We start from the raw sequence: 19,210 nt of genomic DNA on the forward strand, positions 1-19,210 counted from the left end.
CTGAAGGAAAGTCAGTACGTGATGCCAAAGTAGCGCATCTACTTATTAAGATGTCTGCGAGCAATGCAGTTGCACTTTCTTTCAGAGGAGCGTTGACTTTATGGTTAGTTAATCTTGAACTCTGTTGCAGTAATTGTACACAGCTTAGCCCTTCAACTGTTGTCCACCCTTAAATCTCTTGACCTGGAATTTCGTCTTTGAGCATAACCACAGAGGTTCAAGCCTAAAATGTCCCCAATGTTATTCTGTTTCTGCTGATGTCAAGTGAAGCCCACAAGTCTTCTCCAAGCTTATTAAAATATGCCCAAACTTTAAATAGTCATAGAGTCATAGAGATGTACAGCACGGAAACAGACCCTTCGGTCCAACCCGTCCATGCCAACCAGATATCCCAACCCAATCTAGTCCCACCTGCCAGCACCCGGCCCATATCCCTCCAAACCCTTCCTATTCATATATCCATCCAAATGCCTCTTAAATGTTGCAATTGTACCAGCCTCCACCACTTCCTCTGGCAGCTCGTTCCATACACGTACCACCCTCTGTGTGAAAACGTTGCCCCGTAGGTCTCTTTTATATGGTTCCCCTCTCACCCTAAACCTATGCCTTCTAGTTCTGGACTCCCTGATCCCAGGGAAGAGACTTTGTCTATTTACCTTATTCATGCCCCTCATGATTTTGTAAACCTCTATAAGGTCACCCCTCATCAGCAGAAATGCTGACCTCTGATTCTCTGTGGCTTATTTGAGTCTTAAGCTTCAACTCACTAAATCATTATGCGTACAAGTAGGTGCAAGGTTGTGGGAACATTTAATCAGGGAGGTTTTTCAGTTTTTGTGTGGCTTATACCTACAGCCAGAGAATGAAACTAAAAATAATGAGCAAGTCACAGGAGGATTTATTTTCTTAAAATGCGTCCAAAAAAAGATTTCCATAAAAAAAGCACAAAATTGCTCTGCCCAAAAAATTGCAATGTGGAGGACTCTCACCCCTTGATATCAACCCTATTGGTCCTGTTCAAACTCAGGTATATGAAAGTCAGAGATATGACCAATGTTGTGGGTGGGAATTTGCTTGGGCAGAGGAAACTTATAAGCTTGAAGAGTGCTGTAGTTGTACAGGTTCCTTACTTGCACGTAAGTTCTCATTATTTTATGAACAGGTCTCTTGAGTTGTGCCCAGATTACAAGTGTCTTCAGCACAAATGTGCAGAAAAACCAAATCTCACCAGGATATCACCTTGTCTATATTTCTAATGGAGTCATAAGCTGCTTCCTCATTAACCTCCAGACAATCTGACTGGCTATACTCATTAGCACATTTAGAATGTTACACATGTAGTAAGCAGGGTGATTTTCTCTCTATGTAATCAGTGTCAAAAGAATGATTGAAAGAAAATGTAGCTTCATGCCCCACAGCACTTGAGAAAGAAAATATCACGTTAGTACCTGACCAGTAATCATTCAAGCAAAATACATTGAGATGTTTGCATATAGGTTTCTTGCTGGTAAGTAACAGTCCTGAAGTACAAGTGTTGCTGATGCATCAGAAGCAACTAAATAATTCTATAAAATGAATGTACAAAGTAAGGATCAAACTAGTTATTCCACACTCCATTATCAGCTGTGTTAACTGAGATGGTTATTTCTACTAGTCCCCTCTGCATACTCTAACAAATTTGATCATCCGTGGCTTGGTATTACATTACAATAGGCGCTGGCTAGATGTGGAAAGGTTATTTTCCCTTGTGTGAGAGTCTAGGACCAAAAGCCATTATCTCAGTGTAAGGTGTTGCACATTTAAGACAGATGTTAGAAGGATTGTTTTTCTCTCAGAAGACAGTGAATCTGTAGAATTCTTTAACCCAGAGAACTGTTGTGGCTGTGTCAATAAGTACTGTATATAGAACAACCTTAGTTATCCAAATTTCGGATTATCCGAACAAGATCTCAAGGTCCCATAAAAACGTCATTAAGCAGCTCAGTATTGGCATGCATTGCCTGATAACAGAGGCATGATCAGATGAGCGGCACATGGAAATTATCACTTGCTTATGATCAGATCAGTTACCCAAATGATCGGTTATCTAAGCAAAATACTTCCACACACCACCCCCAAAAACCCCGGTCTTGTTCGAATAATTGTGGTTGTTCTGCATTTGACTCTGACATAGATAGATATTTAATCAGTAAGGGAATCAAGAGTTATGGGGAAAAGACAAAGTAGAGTTCAAGATTATCAGAGCAGCCATGATCTCGATGCGTGGAGCAGACTTGACGGGCTCTTACGTCTCTTGGCTTGTAATGTGACCATAAGTTCTGAATACTCAGCTGAATCCTTCAGGCCCAGTTTTGTTATGCCTAAGTCTTGAAAACCTGTTGCCAGGTAAATTAGCCAACTCCTTTTGGAGTGAATGCTATTGATTGTTCCCCTTTGGCTTTGTATAACCATCGGGTATTAGAGAGTTTCACAATTAGTTGTCATTACAAAATCTGCCAGTTTGTTGTAACCCAAACGAAAATAATAATTTTTCTTGCTTGCCAAATGAGCCAGTTGACAAGATGACTGATGCAGTATTCAAGTATAACTGCCCCTAAAGGACAAAAAGCCTTTTGATGTATTGCCCCAGGAATAGAATACCTCTGTGATTCTGTAGTGAGTAATTGAGAAAGGACACTAATAAAGTAGGAACACAATGTGCTCCCTAAAGCCAACAGTGTTACATGGAGCACATTAAACACCCAGAATTGATTAAACATACAGTGAATCTTTTCAATAATATTGCAGCATTTTATCTTTTCATGGAATGTACCATTGTCCTAGGGAGCATTTTTCATTGCAGTTTTGTCTTCTGTGCATTAAAAGCAACTCTGGAAAATTGCTTGTTGCCTGATGCTTCAGCCAGGCTTAGATGTCCACACTAAAAAAAATGAGTAATCATAATGTAATCAGTGCAAGTTTGTTAAGAGGAATGCAACATTGAGGATTAGCAATATTACTACAATTTATCACTTATTTCAAATTTGGGAAATCTCCGATTCTTAGAGCTTGGAAACTTAATCTGGGTCCAGAAGAGACTAATAAAAGACGTGAAACTAAGAATCCCAAGTGAAGCCATTAGTAGGTGTGGGTGCAGGGATGCTCATGCTGTGCCTATTTGCCACTGATGGTGCCAATGTCTCTTCTACTTGGAGATGATGGCCGTCTATTCCATTTGGTGGCTTAAGGAATTAATACAATAGAAAAAAGTTAGGCAAATGTTTCCCAGGGCAGAGCAGGAGCCATGTCCCTGAGGAAACTCCCATTTAAAGGGCATATTTAACAAGTTCAAGTGGTCCTCACTCTGGTCTGTGGTCAGGACTCCTATCTCACCAGGTGCACCTCTGCCAGTTTTGCATCAGATCCATGTTGGCCCATCTAATCTAATCTAACCTTGGTGTGGATGGCACCAAAATCTCAGGCATGGTGTAGTCAAGTTGCCTGTTACATCACTGGCGTTGCTTGGGATGGGGCAGAGGCTGTTCTGGATTCGGAGGTATTTTGTCCAAATGCTGCAGAGTGTCCTGCACAGTCTGCACCCCAAGCTTTCTAATCTGTCTCTGCTCAGCGTGACAACCAAATGCAGTAGAGGGGCAGAACATCTTTAACCATATTAAGTCACTGAGCATCTTATAACAGTTAAAAATCTAATCTTTCATGAGGCCTTTATTATTGAGACCAAATTGCCATTTAGCTATTAATAAAATTGCAGGTCTTTCAGAGCTCTTTTGTGACCTTGAAAAATGTATAAATGCCTCCATTCAAAGTCTAACTGTTGGAATTGTGTAAATGTTTGCAGCATGAAATTTCTCTCTCCATCATTTTAGATTCAAGTCTTCAGAGAAAGATGCCTGTCTTGGGTACAGTCAGCAGCTTTTTCAGAATAATTATTGTGCTGAGAGTATTCTTTCACTAGAAGATAATTGATCCAAATTAAATTATTCCTCTCTGTCAGCATCCTCTGGGTAAATAAATGTTCATTTTGAACGCAAGATAATGTTAAATACAAGAATCCTGCATGCTGCTGTAATTATTCCCGTGCACCCACTGTGCTTACAAAGGAAGTGGTTCCATCCTTTTTAATTTGTGGTAAGTTTTAGATGTGTTTAATCCTCTGTCACTTAAAACCTATTTGATACTATGTGAAATGAAATGAAATTTCTCTGTGAAATGTTTGTAAAGTGTGTTTCATAGATCTTCCCTGGATGAAGACCCTTCATCATTGAAAAGTGTGCTCTGTTCAGAGTTTCAGACTTAATTTCTCTACTCAGCGCTTTGTGCAGTAACCCCCCTTTCACATCTGTAGTACATTTAGGACTTTTGTCTTTGATGTTGAGCAGATGCCATTGTTGGCCATTTGAGCGAGAAGTTTTATAGAGTTGTAAGCGAGATATTGAAAGCTGATTTTCAGGCACAGCCTCAAATATGTCCTGCATTAGGGGCTTTTTATCTGACTGCAACGGGTGGGCTATGAGTTTACACTCTGCTTATCGCCAGTCCCAAAAGGGAACAGATGAAAAACATAATTGTAAAAGATTTGACTGCAGTTCAGGATTTTAATGGAAACTATTGACCCTAAAATTACAGGAATGACCCTGTATGTTGCACCTAAGTTTCGAGGCTATTATTGCACACCTGAGGGCCAGCAAGATTATGATTTAGTAGAAAGGCCAATGTCAGTACATATTGTATTACAACTTAGGATTGTCATTTCAAACCTGGAGCATTTTTAACCTGTTTAAGCTGCTATGTCTTGTATCAACTGCATACCATGAGTTGACAGTAATGTTTGTTGTGTTGGTTGCTCTTTAATGATGAGTTCCCTATATGTTAGCCGTTGAGCTAGTTGCGGCTCATTGGACTTTATTGATGTATAAAATGGTCTACTAAATGTCATCACACCACAGCATTGGTTAATTATTTTGCATGTGGGTGACAGTTGGAGATCTGGAGCCTGAATCGTGTCTCAAAGGGGACTTTTAAACAGAAACTAGAGGGCAAGTTAATTTCTCACCACCCAACCTGTATGGCAATTTCAATAACTCCATACAACCCCATAGTTCCCAGTATCATCTTATGTGACATGGTGTTAAAAAATTTTGATAGTCCTCAGTGGGGCATTTTGCAATGACTTATAACATTTAACAGTCATGATTTGGAGGTGCCAGTGTTGAACTGGGGTGTACAAAGTTAAAAATCACACAACACCAGGTTATAGTCCAACAGGTTTAATTGGAAGCACACTAGCTTTCGGAGCGCCACTCTTGACAACCACCTGATGAAGGAGCGTCGCTCCGAAAGCTAGTGTGCTTCCAGTTAAACCTGTTGGACTATAACCTGGTGTTGTGTGATTTTTAACATTTAACAGCATTATATAAATGGAACTTGTTTCTGAGTTGTTGTTCATTCAATGTTAGTTTTCAGGGAAGGTCTGAGGCACACATTTGACTAGAACCATTGCCTCCTTATTATAGTTAGTTAGTTCCATAGGCTGGATAGCTGGTTTGCAATGCAGTGTGATGCCAACAGTGTGGGCTCAATTCCTGCACTGACTGAGGTTCCCTTGAAGTACTGTCCTTCTCAACCCCTCCTCTCACCTGAGGCATGGTAACCCCTGGATTAAGCCTCCACCAGTAGCCACCCCCCCCCCTCCCCCAACTTCTCCCTCTCCTCTCTCTCTCATCCCTTCTCTCTCTCTTTCCCTTTCTCTCTTTCTTTCCCCCTCCCACTCCCCCAATCTCTCTCTCTCATGAGAAAGCAACCTTATGATCTTAAGAAGAGTATGACTTTTTTAAATTTTTGTGTCTGTTGTTTGTATTTGACACACAACACATATCAGCCTTGAAATTCAAGGCATATTCAGGCAGTTATATATGATCTCAGGAGACACAAGCGCAAATTGGATGTACCATCAGACTGATAGTGGAGAAGATTAGTTTCATTAAAACTCTGAGCCTCCTTAGAGTACAAGTATCAGCAAAGAATCCAGTAGAACTTGAAATTCCCTCTTGGGTGAATGCTTGAGAGAGGATAAAGGCCTGAACACACCAATATTTTCAAATTATCCTCAACTTGCAAGATTCTGTGAAACCAGCCTGAAGTGTTGTAGATCCTTTAACCCCATTAACTTTGGACAATGAAAGGCATTAGAAGGTAAGATGGCAGTAACCTGCTCTGTGAACATGTTAGAGTTAATTGTCTTAGATTTATGTGAAGTACAATAAGGTGATTTTTAGTAACGACAAAAATTGCTAGAAATCACAACAGGTCAGGCAGCGTCCACAGAGAGAGAGCAAGCTAACGTTACGAGTCTAAATGGCAGACCTGATGAAGAATCATCTACACTCGCAACATTAGCTTGCTCCCTCTCCACAGGTGCTGCCTGACCCACGGCATTTTTTGTTTTCAATACAGATTCCAGCAATCTGCAGTAATTTGCTCCTCCAAGGTGATTTTGAGATTCAATTGTGAAAGATAATTATTAGCTGAATAACTGGTATAAAAATACACGTGTTCAACAGCAAGACATGGAAGTGTGTAAATTATTTTCATTCTTTTAACAATCAAAAGAGTATAATTTTTTTTAACAACAGCCCACATTTAGAATTATAAACAATACAATTAACCAGAAATGACTCTGTTTGGAGTTCCTGAGTTGACACTAGCTGCTAAAGTTCATGTAGGAGTTTTAACAAAAAGATCTACAAGCTTAGTGGAATGGAATGGTATAAAGTAATGCTGTGGGGTCCTGTGACACTGTCATTAGACAATGGAGAGGGTTCAGTCAATGTCTGACCTGATGTATTGAGGGAAAGATGGATTGCGCAAATCTGCTGTTCCTTATTCAGTAGGAATAAATGGAACCATCAGTCATATCACTGGGTGAACAACTTTTCAACAAAACCTGCGATAATTAGCCATCCATAAACTAGTCTGAACTGGTAGTTGAGTGTGAAAAGCAAGAACAGGAATGACAGTCATCACAAACCTACTTTGAATCTGTTTCTCTTTTTCAAACTCTAATTTGCTCCTTGAATCATAACTTTTCTTATACAATGAAGTTCTCAACTTCTAAACTTGCATTTCACAGAAGATGGAGCAACTGCACTTTGCCTCTCGCTGTTTAGCCATGGTTCAGTTGGTATCACCTTTGGCTCTGATTGACAGGTGTGTGGGCTTAAGTCCCATGCCAGAAGTTGACCATATTACCTGAGTTACCAGTCTTGTGCAGTACTCAGGGAGACAGCATGTGTCATCCTTAATGAACAGAAATCTACCGGCCTGCTTCGTTAGATGTTTCAATTCTCATGGAGGAGCATAGGCCGTTGTAATGACGCCTGACCAATACTTACTCCTCAACCAAGATCAGCAAAACCAAATTCTATAGTCAGAAGTAAGCAAATGCTTGGTAATACAGTGCATAAACTTTGCTAAAAGATTACATGAACCGGAAGATATTTTCCTTCTTGGACATACCATAATCCAACTGCTTAGCACCCTCTACCCTGCCGTACGATTTTTCTTGCACCAGTAATTTTCCAACCCCAGGCATTTCACTTGTCCTTACAAGATCTGCCTACCAATTATTCAAGAGAGTACAGTCATCTTCCTTTCTGTGCTTTCTTATGATATGGGTAATGTTTATTAGGCCAACATTTACTTCCCACCTCTAATTGCCCTGTAGAATGTGGTGATGAGCTGCCTTCTCAGACCGCATCTCGGTCCTTGGAGTGTAAGGACACCCACAGTGCTCTTATGGAGTTCCAAGATCTTGACCCAGTGACTTTGAAGGAACAGTCGTATACTTCCAAGTCAGGATGGTGTATGGTTTAGATCACAGTCCTTTCCCTTCTGAGAACTGAGCTTCAATCTAGCGTTGGCTGTTAGGATGAAAGTTACCTCCATCATTGCTGGAATGATCCCAAATAAATAATGTTGTCTTGGATGTTTCATCTCATAACCACCTGCCTCCAACCAACCCTTCTTGGGCTCGTACTGTTGGTATCCACAAGCCACGTATCACCATGATATATTACCAATCAGAAAGCAAAAAGACATTTTGAAACCTGATTTGATAAATTGCTAGCTGGGGAGATATCATTCTAGCTCTGGGATAATAATCCAGAGATCCATGCTAATGTCTTGGGAGACATGGGTTCAAATCCCACCAGGGAATTGGTGAAATTTAATGACAATGAAAGAAATAAAGTGTTAAGAATTCAAAGATAGTCTCAGTGCTGGTAAAAGTGAAAGTATCATCGATTGTTGGAAAAACATGGGGTCCAACAGTGGCCTAACCAATGTCCTGTACAGCCGCAACATGACCTCCCAACTCCCGACTCAATACTCTGACCAATAAAAGCAAGCATACCAAACGCCTTCTTCACTATCCTATCTATCTGCGACTCCATTTTCAAGGAGCTTTGAACCTGCACTCCAAGATCTCTTTGTTCAGCAACACTCTCTAGGACCTTACCATTAAGTGTATAAATCCTGCTAAGATTTGCTTTCCCAAAATGCAGCACCTCGCATTTATCTGAATTAAACTCCATCTGCCACTTCTCAGCCCATTGACCCATCTGGCCAGATCCTGTTGTAATCTGAGGTAACCCTCTTCGCTGTCCACTACACCTCCAATTTTGGTGTCATCTGCAAACTTACTAACTGTACCTCTTATGCTCACATCCAAATCATTTATGTAAATGACAAAAAGTAGAGGACCCAGCACCGATCCTTGTGGCACTCCAATGCTCACATGCCTCCAGTCTGAAAAACAACCCTCCACCACCATCCTCTGCCTTCTACCTTTGAGCCAGTTCTGTATCCAAGTGGCTAGTTCTTCCTTTATTCTGTGAGATCTAACCTTGTTAACCAGTTTCCCATGGGGAACCTGGTCGAAAGTCTTACTGAAGTCCATATAGATCACATCTACTGCTTTGCCCTCAGCAGTCATCTTTGTTACTTCTCCAAAGACTCAATCAAGTTTGTGCGACATTATTTCCCACACACAAAGCCATGTTGACTATCACTAATCAGTCCTTGCCTTTCCCTAATCAGTCCTTGCCTTTCCAAATAGATGTGCATCCTGTCCCTCAGGATTCCCTCCAACAACTTGCACACCACCGAGGTCAGGCTCACTGGTCTATAGTTCCCTCGCTTGTCTTTACCGCCCTGCTTAAACAGTGGCACCACATTAGCCAATCTCCAGTCTTCCGGCACTTCACTTGTGCCTATCGATGATACAAATATTTCAGCAAGAGGCCCAGCAATCACTTCTCTAGCTTCCCTCAGGGTTCTAGGGTACACCTGATCAGGTCCTGGGCATTTATCCACCTTTATGCATGTCAAGACATCCAGCACTTCCTCCTCTGTAATCTGGACGTTTTGCAAGGTGTCACCATCTATTCCGCTACCTTCTGTATCTTCTGGCAAAAAATAGCTTTCATCTTGAATAGTAGAAAAATATTCTGTCAACAAAAGTGAGTGAAATTTGTGATTAAATGCAATGGATATAAATCCAAAATGACAGTGTGTGAAAGAATTAATTAGCTGCAGGTAATGAACAATATGATACATTTCTAAGGTTTGAGTCTGCTTGGAGCTTTCATGTTCTGAAGCAGTGAAAGATACAAGTTGAGAAAAAGCTGGGTAATGGAATTAATTTTTGATTCCAAGAGGCTTCTGTGACTAATGTTTAGTCTATTATGCTGTCAGATGGCCTTTGTGTATAAGCAGTTAAGGGAAGCCTCACAAAGCATTATTATGATTTAAGAAAAATACAAGTGCAGTGTGCCAGCAGCTACTCTGATTAAGGTTCTAAAATCCTCACTCTTGAAAGTTCGCAATATTTGTAAAGCTTAGTGAATACCATGTCGTTGTCTTCCTCCTCCTTGAGATCTCTGCCGTCAACAGTGGCCAGCCTCCACCACCGAGACAAAGACAGAGCTCCAATCCACTCCAACCAGAATGGAAACCAAACCCCACGCAGGTGGCACCAATCTGATTCACTTCCTCCGTCAGACCAATTGAGCCAAGCGGCCAGTCAGCCAAAATTCTTATTGCAATGTGGAGCTAGGAATAGGGATGGTCAAGGTCCAGTTTCTTTCCATTCTTATGGACAACCAGGAAATTCTCCCACTCTTACCAATGGTGTATTCAAAGGATAAACGAGTTGATATTCAATCTATTTTAGCTGAATTATGAGCAAGTCTCGAGCAAGAGCATAATGCCGCTGAACTCTCGTTATCTCATTTTGACAGCCTCCCACTTGCTCATCATCCCTTTATCTGTGAACAGACTACTCCAACCAACTCTTGAAAGTTCAGGCCTCACACTATCAAACTCTGCCTTATTCCAATTCAGAACTTTTACACAGGCCTATCTTTTTCCATAACTAGTAGAATTATGATTACTGGTTGGCACGGTGGCTCAGTGGTTAGCACTGATGCAATACAGTGCCAGGACCCGGGTTCAGTTCCAGCCTCGAGCCAATTGTCTGTGTGGAGTTTGCACATTCTCCCCGTGTCTGTGCGAGTTTCCTTTGGGTGCTCTAGTTTCCTCCCACAGTCCAAAGATGTGCAGGTTAGCTGGATTGGTCATGCTAAATTACCCAGTTGTTTGAGCAGTCGGTGTGGACTTGTTGGGCCGAATGGCCTGCTTCCACACTGAGGGATTCTGTGATTCTGGTCCCAAAGTGCTCCCTCACTAACATTTCAGTCACTTGCTGTGCCTTATTTCCCAGAAGAATGTCAAATCTGCTTGTCCTACAGTAGGGCCATGTACATATTGATTAGAAAAAAATTTCTTGAGCACATTTAACAAATTCCTCGCAATCCAAGCCCTTAACACTATGGCAATCCCAGTTTATATTTGGAAGGTTAACCCCCCCACACTATTATTCCTACATATATCTGAGATCTCTGTGCATATTTGTTCCTCAATTTCCCTCTAACTATGGGGGGTGAGACGTCCCATTAGGGTGATCATCCCCTTCTTGTTTCTGAGTTCCACTCCTGTAGATTCACTGGACAATCCCTCAGAAGTATCCTTTATAATGCCTGTAATGTTTTCCTTAATTAATTAATTAAAAACGTCATTCTCTCCTCCCTTGCCTGTCTTTCCATCAGAGCGCCAGAGACCCGGGTTCAATTCCCGCCTCAGGTGACTGACTGTGTGGAGTTTGCACGTTCTCCCCGTGTCTGCGTGGGTTTCCTCCCACAGTCCAAAGATGTGCAGGGTCAGGTGAATTGGCCATATTAAATTGCCCGTAGTGTAAGGTAAGGGGTAAATGTAGGGGTATGGGTGGGTTTCGCTTCGGCGGGTCGGTGTGAACTTGTTGGGCCGAAGGGCCTGTTTCCACACTGTAATCTAATCTAATCTAATCTAAACCCTGAAACATTGAACTGCCAGTGCTGCCCGTCCCTCAGCCAAGTTTCTGTCATAGCTTTGATGTCCACGTCCATGTTCCCATCCATGCCCCGAGTGCATCAGCCTTACCTGTAAGACCCCCTGCATTGAAATAAATGCAGTTTAATTCATCAGCATTACCTCATTCTCTGATTTACTCTTGGCCCCCTTTTCTAATTAACTTGCTCTTTTTAATTCAGAACCACCCTCATCTGTCTTTCTGATTCTCACTACTACTTAGGATACCCCCTGCGCCTGTTAGTTTAAACGCTCATCAATAGCAAATCTCCCCACCAGGATGTTGATCTCCTTCAATTTCAGGTGAATTCCATCCCTTTTGAACAGGTCTTGCACCAGAAGAGATTCCAATGATCCAAAATCTGAAATCTTGTCTACTGCAACATATTTTCAGTAATTGATTTATCTGCCTTTATTATTCCTACTCTCACTTTCTGAATGGAGAACAAGTTATAGAGTCATAGAGATGTACAGCATGGAAACAGACCCTTTGGTTCAACCCGTCCATACGGACCAGATATCCAAACCCAATCTAGTCCCACCTGCCAGCACCCGGCCCATATCCCTCCAAACCCTGTGGCTGTGCAGGACATTGGTTAGGCCACTGTTGGAATATTGCATGCAAATCTGGTCTCCTTCCTATCAGAAAGATGTTGTGAAACTTGAAAGTATAGAGGTTTACAAAATTATGAGGGGCATGGATAGGATAAATAGACAAAGTATTTTCCCCGGGATCGGGGAGTCCAGAACTAGAGGGCATAGTTAAAAATCACACAACACCAGGTTATAGTCCAACAGGTTTAATTGGAAGCACACTAGCTTTCGGAGCGACGCTCCTTCATCAGGTGATGAAGGAGCGGTGCTCCGAAAGCTAGTGTGCTTCCAATTAAACCTGTTGGACTATAACCTGGTGTTGTGTGATTTTTAACTTTGTACACCCCCCAACACCGGCACCTCCAAATCATAGAGGGCATAGGTTTAGGGTGAGAGGGGAATGATATAAAAGAGACCTAAGAGGCAACTTTTTCACGCAGAGGGTGGTACATGTATGGAATGAGCTGCCAGAGGATGTGGTGGCGGCTGGTACAATTGCAACATTTAAGAGGCATTCGGATGGGTCTATGAATAGGAAGGGTTTGGAGGGATATGGGCTGGGTGCTGGCAGGTGGGACTAGTTTGGGTTGGGATATCTGGTCAGCATGGACGGGTTGGACTGAATGGTCTGTTTCCATACTGTACATCTCTATGACTCTATGACTAAGTGATAGTCATGCCATTGAACGTCAAGGGAAAATGGTGAGATTTTGTCTTGCTGGAGATTGTCGTTGCACAGACATTATGTACGTAAATATCACTAGTGAATTGTCAGCCTGTGTCTGGATATTGTCCAGGACTTGCTGCATTTGAATGTAGACTGTTTCAGTATATGAAGAGTCACAGGTGGTGCTGAATATTGTGCAGCCACCAGTGAGATCTCTCCTCCTTTATATGGAAGGAAGATAATTGAAGCATCTGAAGATGGTTGGACCTAAGGCACTACCCTGAGGAACTCCTGCAGTGATAACCTGAAGCTGGATGGCTACCTCCAGTAATTATAATCATCTTCCTATGTCGCAGGCCTGGTTCAAGATAGCAGCAAGATTTCTTCCCTATTCCCGTTGACTCTAGTTTTACTAGAGCTCCTTGATGTCGCATTCAGTCAAATGTGGCCTCCATGACAAAGGCATCCACTCATGCCTCCCCTCTGGAATTCTGATATTTTGTCCATGTTCTATTATTTTGTCCTTTTATTCCCATTCTGTGAACACCTTTATGACCTCTTCCTAAATTTTGAACGTGTATCGGAAGCAGCTCTGGGGAAATTAGATCTCTGCTTCAGTTGCTATCTGCTTAAACTGCTTGATACAGCAAAATTGTAGACAAGCCCTGTGCTTCAGTTTTGTTGATAGCAACAGAAATGCTCAAATATAGAAATGAGAAATCATGCTTGGTGGGCTATAGCTCTAGGAGAACGTGAGGACTGCAGATGCTAGGGATCAGAGTCGAAGAGTGTGGTGCTGGAAAAGCACAGCCAGTCAGGCTGCATCCGAGGAGCAGGAATGATGTTGGTGCTGGAGACATCAAGCTTAATCAATGGCTGAGGAGAGAATATATGAGCATGCATCATCCAATGTGTAGCATCTTTAGTTTAAATTGTCTGTAATGGTTATTTGCAGTCCAGTTTAGCGACACTTTAAGGAAATTGTCAGCATACATTTCTTTTTCAAAACCTATGTTCCATTCTAAACAGCTTGCTTTTCATCTCATGTGTCCCATTCTTCCAGAGCCATCGATATTTGGAAAATATCAATCTCTACTTGTTAATGCTTCGCCTCTTAATCTGGTCCAGTTGTTGTATAAAGTAAGGTGTGAAGTATTTGGCAGCTGACCATTGTTTGTATCTTGCTGCTACAGTCTTGAGTGGGTCATGAAATCCAGGTGCTTCCCATTCTCAGCAGATGTTAAGTCAGTGTCAGATTGTGTGCTGAACATGGCCGTGCTGGTGTGTGAAAGATATGGGATAGCACTGTGGCGAGAGCTGGTTAGTGAAGGGGAGCTAAAAGAAGAACTTCCCTTTAAAGAAATCTGTGTCATACCTCGAGCATGAGGTTCCACTTCTGGTGAGGCATAATCCTGTACCAAAGGAGGTTTTAGGAAATAGCATACTCACAACAACATTAAGGAAGGAAAAAACAAGATTGTTACTCAGTGATAACCCAGAGAGTACTTGTCTGGTGAGAAGTGGGTGAGAATTATCTGACTGATACAATTCCAGATGTGCACCTTAAAATGACTTTGCAGCACAATTTGAATTTTTGCTTCTCCATCACCTTATTTTTAGCATCTAGATTTTAGAAAAGGCCTTTCAACATAACTGGTCCATGCCACAGAAAGTGGTGAAGAAACTCTGGCAGCATCTGTGAAGAGAGAGAGAGTTATGTTTCAAGTCCAATATGACTCTTCTGCAGAACTAGATTGGTCCATGTCAGTGTTTGAATTCTCCCTCCACTTATTTTATTTAAGCCTATTAATAAGTCTTTCTATTCCTTTCTCTCAGATGCACTTATCTAGCTTCTGCTTAAATGAATCTACATCGTTTGCCTCAACCACTGCAGTTGATAGTGAGTTCCATATTCTCTCCAGTCTCAGTGTAGTCATTGTTCCCGAGTCCCTGATGGGATTAATTGATGACTGCACTGCACTTTCATCCCTGGTTTCGGACTTGCTCAGAAGTAAAAGAAGAACTTCCCTTTAAAGAAATCTGTGTCATACCTCGAGCATGAAGTTCCACTTCTAGTGAGGCATAATCCTGTACCAAAGATACCTAGCCTATAGAACCTGGTCTTAATCATGAAGATCTTTCATCAAAATCTTTGTTGCATCTTCTGTTTGCTAGAGGAAACAGTCCTTAATGCAGTTAAAATGCAGTCAAACGTAGTGCTTTGGCATTTGCTAATAATTGCCAATGATTTCTGAAAATAGAAGTAAATCTTAATCCTTTGGGAAACAATGCATTGTCCACACTGAAGGAAGTGATGTTGGTGAGTCACTGTATTGTGAAGGAAGGGAACAGCGAATGGATGATGAATGCTTTAACAGTGCTTTAAGTGACCCAGCTTTTCTGGCATGTAATGATTATTTGCAGTCTACTCCAGTGATAGTTTATAGAACCTGTCAACCTGCTAACAATACTATTTAGTTAAAGTTTGGGCATGTACTTCTGAAATAAACCAGACTCAACACTGACAGTTCTGCATCTCATAGTTTCCTAGGACCAATTAAAAATTATGCTTTCAGCCAAGTCTTGGGCTGCTGCTTTACAGATTAATAAACTTCAGGGCTGGATCTTCGCATTGGAACAGGGATGGAAAACAGGGGTCAGGACTGTTACCAGCTCCTGAGATCACCAACAGGATAGATGTGCTGGTAAGATGGTTCATTAAACCAAGATTCTGCTTCTTTGCCATTAAAAGGAATATCTCAAGGCAGCATTCAGAGAATAGCAGAATTCTTCTGGTGTTCTGTCCAACAAGTATCCTTCAGCCAACATCACCACAGTAAACTTATATGATCTCTATGGGGGGATGTAATGGGGGAGAAGATATAAAAGTTTATAAAAGTGTACAAAAATACTCAACAACAGCTTCTTCCCCACTGTTACTGGACTTCTGAACGGCCCTCGCATTTTTAATTTAATGTTGATCTAGCTCTTTGTGCATCGCCTCTGAAGCCATAATGTTGTATTCTTCATTCTGTTCTATTACCCTCATGCATCTTGTATGGTCTGACCTGGTCTGTATTGCATGCAAAACAAAAAATTTCCAATATTTCAAATCAAATCAAAATAACTAAATCTATTGAATGACCAATTACTGAAATTCCACTTTTTCTAGTTTCTATTTTAAAATGAATCCGAACCAAGATAAATTAAATGTGAGTTAAGAGTTAAATGATTCTCAAAATAAAAAGATAAATTTCACTTTCGGGTTGTTACAGCAAAACTGCATATAATATAGCTACAAGCACAATCATCGGGTTAAACCAATGTCTGACCATCTGCTCACTTTACTTTGTTGGTGCGGTTTTCAGTAACCCCATTGTGAATGCTTGGCAGAATTCCAAGAATGGTTAAAGGACATAAGGAATGATTGACAGCTGTAAAATGATTATAAGAGAAACAGTTCTTGTACAGATGAGATTTTTATAGTGTCTTTGCAATTTGTATCAGTTTCAGAAAATTTTCAGGAACATTCCAGACTTACTAATGGCTTGCTATCTCACTGTATAATGGATACTTGAAAAGTGGGTATAGAGGACACAATGCTGGGGTTTTTGAAGCTATATGGGGAAATGTAAAGGACCGTTGGTTGTGGGATTGTTGAGAGGGATGGGGGTGGAGGAAAAATATTGGTGGTAAAAAGTTAAGAGCTTAACAGTCATGGTTACAACAAGACTGCTGTTCAGGTAAATAGAGGTGGGATTTCTGGCCTCATCATCCACCCAACTCCATCCTGCTCCAGAATAGAAATAAATGGGCGGGAGTCTCCTTATTGATGATGGGAGTTTTACCAACTCCCACTTTAACAGTTCCTATATTACAAGATTAATGATAGACCTCTGTTTGGGTTTCATTCCACAAAGACCCTGTGCATTTGGTGAAGAGAGATCCAAATGAAAGGGCAGAGTTTTGTTTTCATTTATTCTGGTACATGGGCATTATTGGCATTGTCCATCCATACTACTAAATGGCTCGCTAAGGTACTTCAGAGGGAAGTTGAGAGTCAACCAAGTTGGGTTGTGACTGGAGTCACATATAGGACTGAAGACCTTCTTCACCAAAGAAATTGAATGAAACAGCTATCAGACATCCTTGACCCAGTTATCCTTGTAGCAATCTATCTGTACTTTAATCAGTGAGGCGATTCCACTTAGAATGTTTCTGTAAGTAATAGCTCTGTCTTTCTTCTTCAGTTCACAGCTCACTTAGTGAAGCTGGGTTACCCGCGAGTCTGCATCTTGGATGGAGGCATCAACAAGATGAAGCCAACTGGGCTCCTCATGGTCCCATCTCCTCAGATCTGAATCTTTCCGCCCACAATAGAAGGAAAAATTCGGACCGTACTGAGACAACGACAGCACCAGCATTAAAGCAAGAGGAACACTGGCACTCCAACTTAAAACTCCTCTCTGTGAATCATTAGCTGTGCATACTCAGTAACTTGTGACGTAATTACACAGTCAAGTTTGACACGGATGGTAACCCAGTAGATAATGTGAAGGATGGTGGTTTCTGATGTCCAGCACTGATTGAGCGAGGGTATACATCTGAGTGCCGTTCAGCTATCAGACTCATTGTGTATCAAATCTTCTGTGTTTCTACAAAAATTAGACTCTGTCAATGATTGTGAACAGTGAATTCAATGGAATATTCCAACACCATCTTTATTTAAAGACTATACACCAAAGAAAACCTCTTGATTTCTTTTTTTATATAATTGTTTTTGGATCTGAAATAATTTAAAGAGACCCAAAGTGAAACTCTGGCTCTCCTACAGTAAGCAGATTATTACAAAAAAACTCTTTAGCTCTGTCTCCAGAAGGAACAGTAAAATCACTGCGATTAAATTAGCTTTTCATAATGTATTTACCCATAATCTTAAATGACCATAATCCTTAAGTACTGAAAGGGCTTCACCCTAAGTTTAGCTGGAAAATGTTCCTTTCAGAGAATGCTGGCCTCTGTCATTTGTACTTCAAAATTTGTTTCAAACTTCGTTTCAAACTTCATGCTTCACACGACTAACGTCCCTATTTCTCATGTTCTTAGGCTTTAAATTGCCTAATAGTGTGAGTGCATGAGATTATCTGATCTTGCTTCTTAAATACAGTGTCCAATAGGGAATCATTTCAAGCGCACTCTGTGAACGATGCTGTGTTTTGTGACCGAGTCTGATGTATGCATTACGAATGCACTTCTGAAAAGTAAGGTATCTAACTGTTTGCCTCAAATCCCTGGTTTTCTTTGTAAAACCACTTACCTGTGGAAAAACGATACCATAAAGCAGTAAAATTCCACCCCAAAGGGCAGTGGGAATGCAGTAACTGGAATTCCATCCATTTCATAATTTACTGATCTATTTCATAATTTACTGAGATGACAGCTGAGCTGTAGCTCAAACCCACTTACCCACTTTTTTCCATGTGTATTGATGGCCACTGTGTCCATTTGGAGACAATAGACATGTAGAAAAATTAGAGCATCATTACAGGAAGCTGTTTCCTCAAGGGACAAATTCAATGCCTAAACAAATTTGGCTCCTGGTAAGCTAAACCCCTCCAAACTGAAAATCTGGGATATTCAGTTCTTCCACCAAACTGTCTGGACCTAATATCACCCCTGACTGGCATTTAAAGTATGTACTCATTGCGGAAGAGCAGAGTGATGCGCCATACAATGTCCCAAAAGGCAGAGTCATTTCAGGAAGAGGTGCAGTGCAGTGAACCTCCGAAAGGTAGGTGGGAAGAGGGATTGGAATGGAGAGTCAAAGAATGGGTGGATTTGTCCCATTCCCAGTAAATGGCCTAATAGTAATGTTAATGGAATCTGGAGCTGCCAGTTTGCTGGTACATATATGGTATTTAGAGGAACATTACTCAAGTTGGAGAATGTTCAATGACTTTCCATCTAAAAGAGCTTCATTGCATCCATTAACAATGGTCAGGCTTCCTAACTCGTAGAGGGTGATTTTTAAGTGAGGAAGGAAATGCTGAGAGATAAGCAGATCCATATACACCTGTGGCTTCAACAGATGATTTAATCTTGCGTGTCTTGACCCTTCTGAAAAAGGCAAAATGGCATTCAAAAAAGTTCAGAACCTAGGGAGAGGATAGAAACATTAAGTAAAGAAATAGGCTGTCTGTATAGTTACAATAGGGGCTTGGTTAGCTCAGGTGGCTAGCGTGTAGTTCAGAATGACTACAGGAACATTTTCCATTCCCATCCCAGTGAAGGTCGACTTGGGACCCTACTTCCTGTCTCCAAGGGTGGAAGGCAATAGCAAAGACCACTGACAAGAACTGCCAAGGAAACCACTCAGGATGAGGCATCAGAGCTGATCAGCAGTTCAGGAGCTGCCTTGAGAACACAACATTCATGGAATTGATGCAAAGTCACAATGATGGTGGAGTGTGCACTGAGCATGCAGAC

At 41.3% G+C, this 19,210-nt stretch overlaps 1 protein-coding gene across 5 annotated transcripts in view; it reads left to right on the forward strand.

The window, feature by feature from the left end:
* Window positions 1–17,468, forward strand: part of tbck (TBC1 domain containing kinase) — a 197,334-nt gene extending 179,866 nt beyond the window's left edge. For all 5 annotated transcript variants that reach the window (XM_043674337.1, XM_043674339.1, XM_043674338.1 and 2 more), the window contains one exon: window positions 16,975–17,468. In XM_043674337.1, the coding sequence (XP_043530272.1) occupies window positions 16,975–17,085 (111 nt within the window). In that variant the 3' untranslated portion in view covers window positions 17,086–17,468. The remainder of the gene's footprint in view (window positions 1–16,974) is intronic.
* Window positions 17,469–19,210: the final 1,742 nt, after the last annotated feature.

Source organism: Chiloscyllium plagiosum, chromosome 32 (genome assembly GCF_004010195.1).
Source record: "Chiloscyllium plagiosum isolate BGI_BamShark_2017 chromosome 32, ASM401019v2, whole genome shotgun sequence".
In the NCBI taxonomy this organism is placed as follows: domain Eukaryota; kingdom Metazoa; phylum Chordata; class Chondrichthyes; order Orectolobiformes; family Hemiscylliidae; genus Chiloscyllium; species Chiloscyllium plagiosum.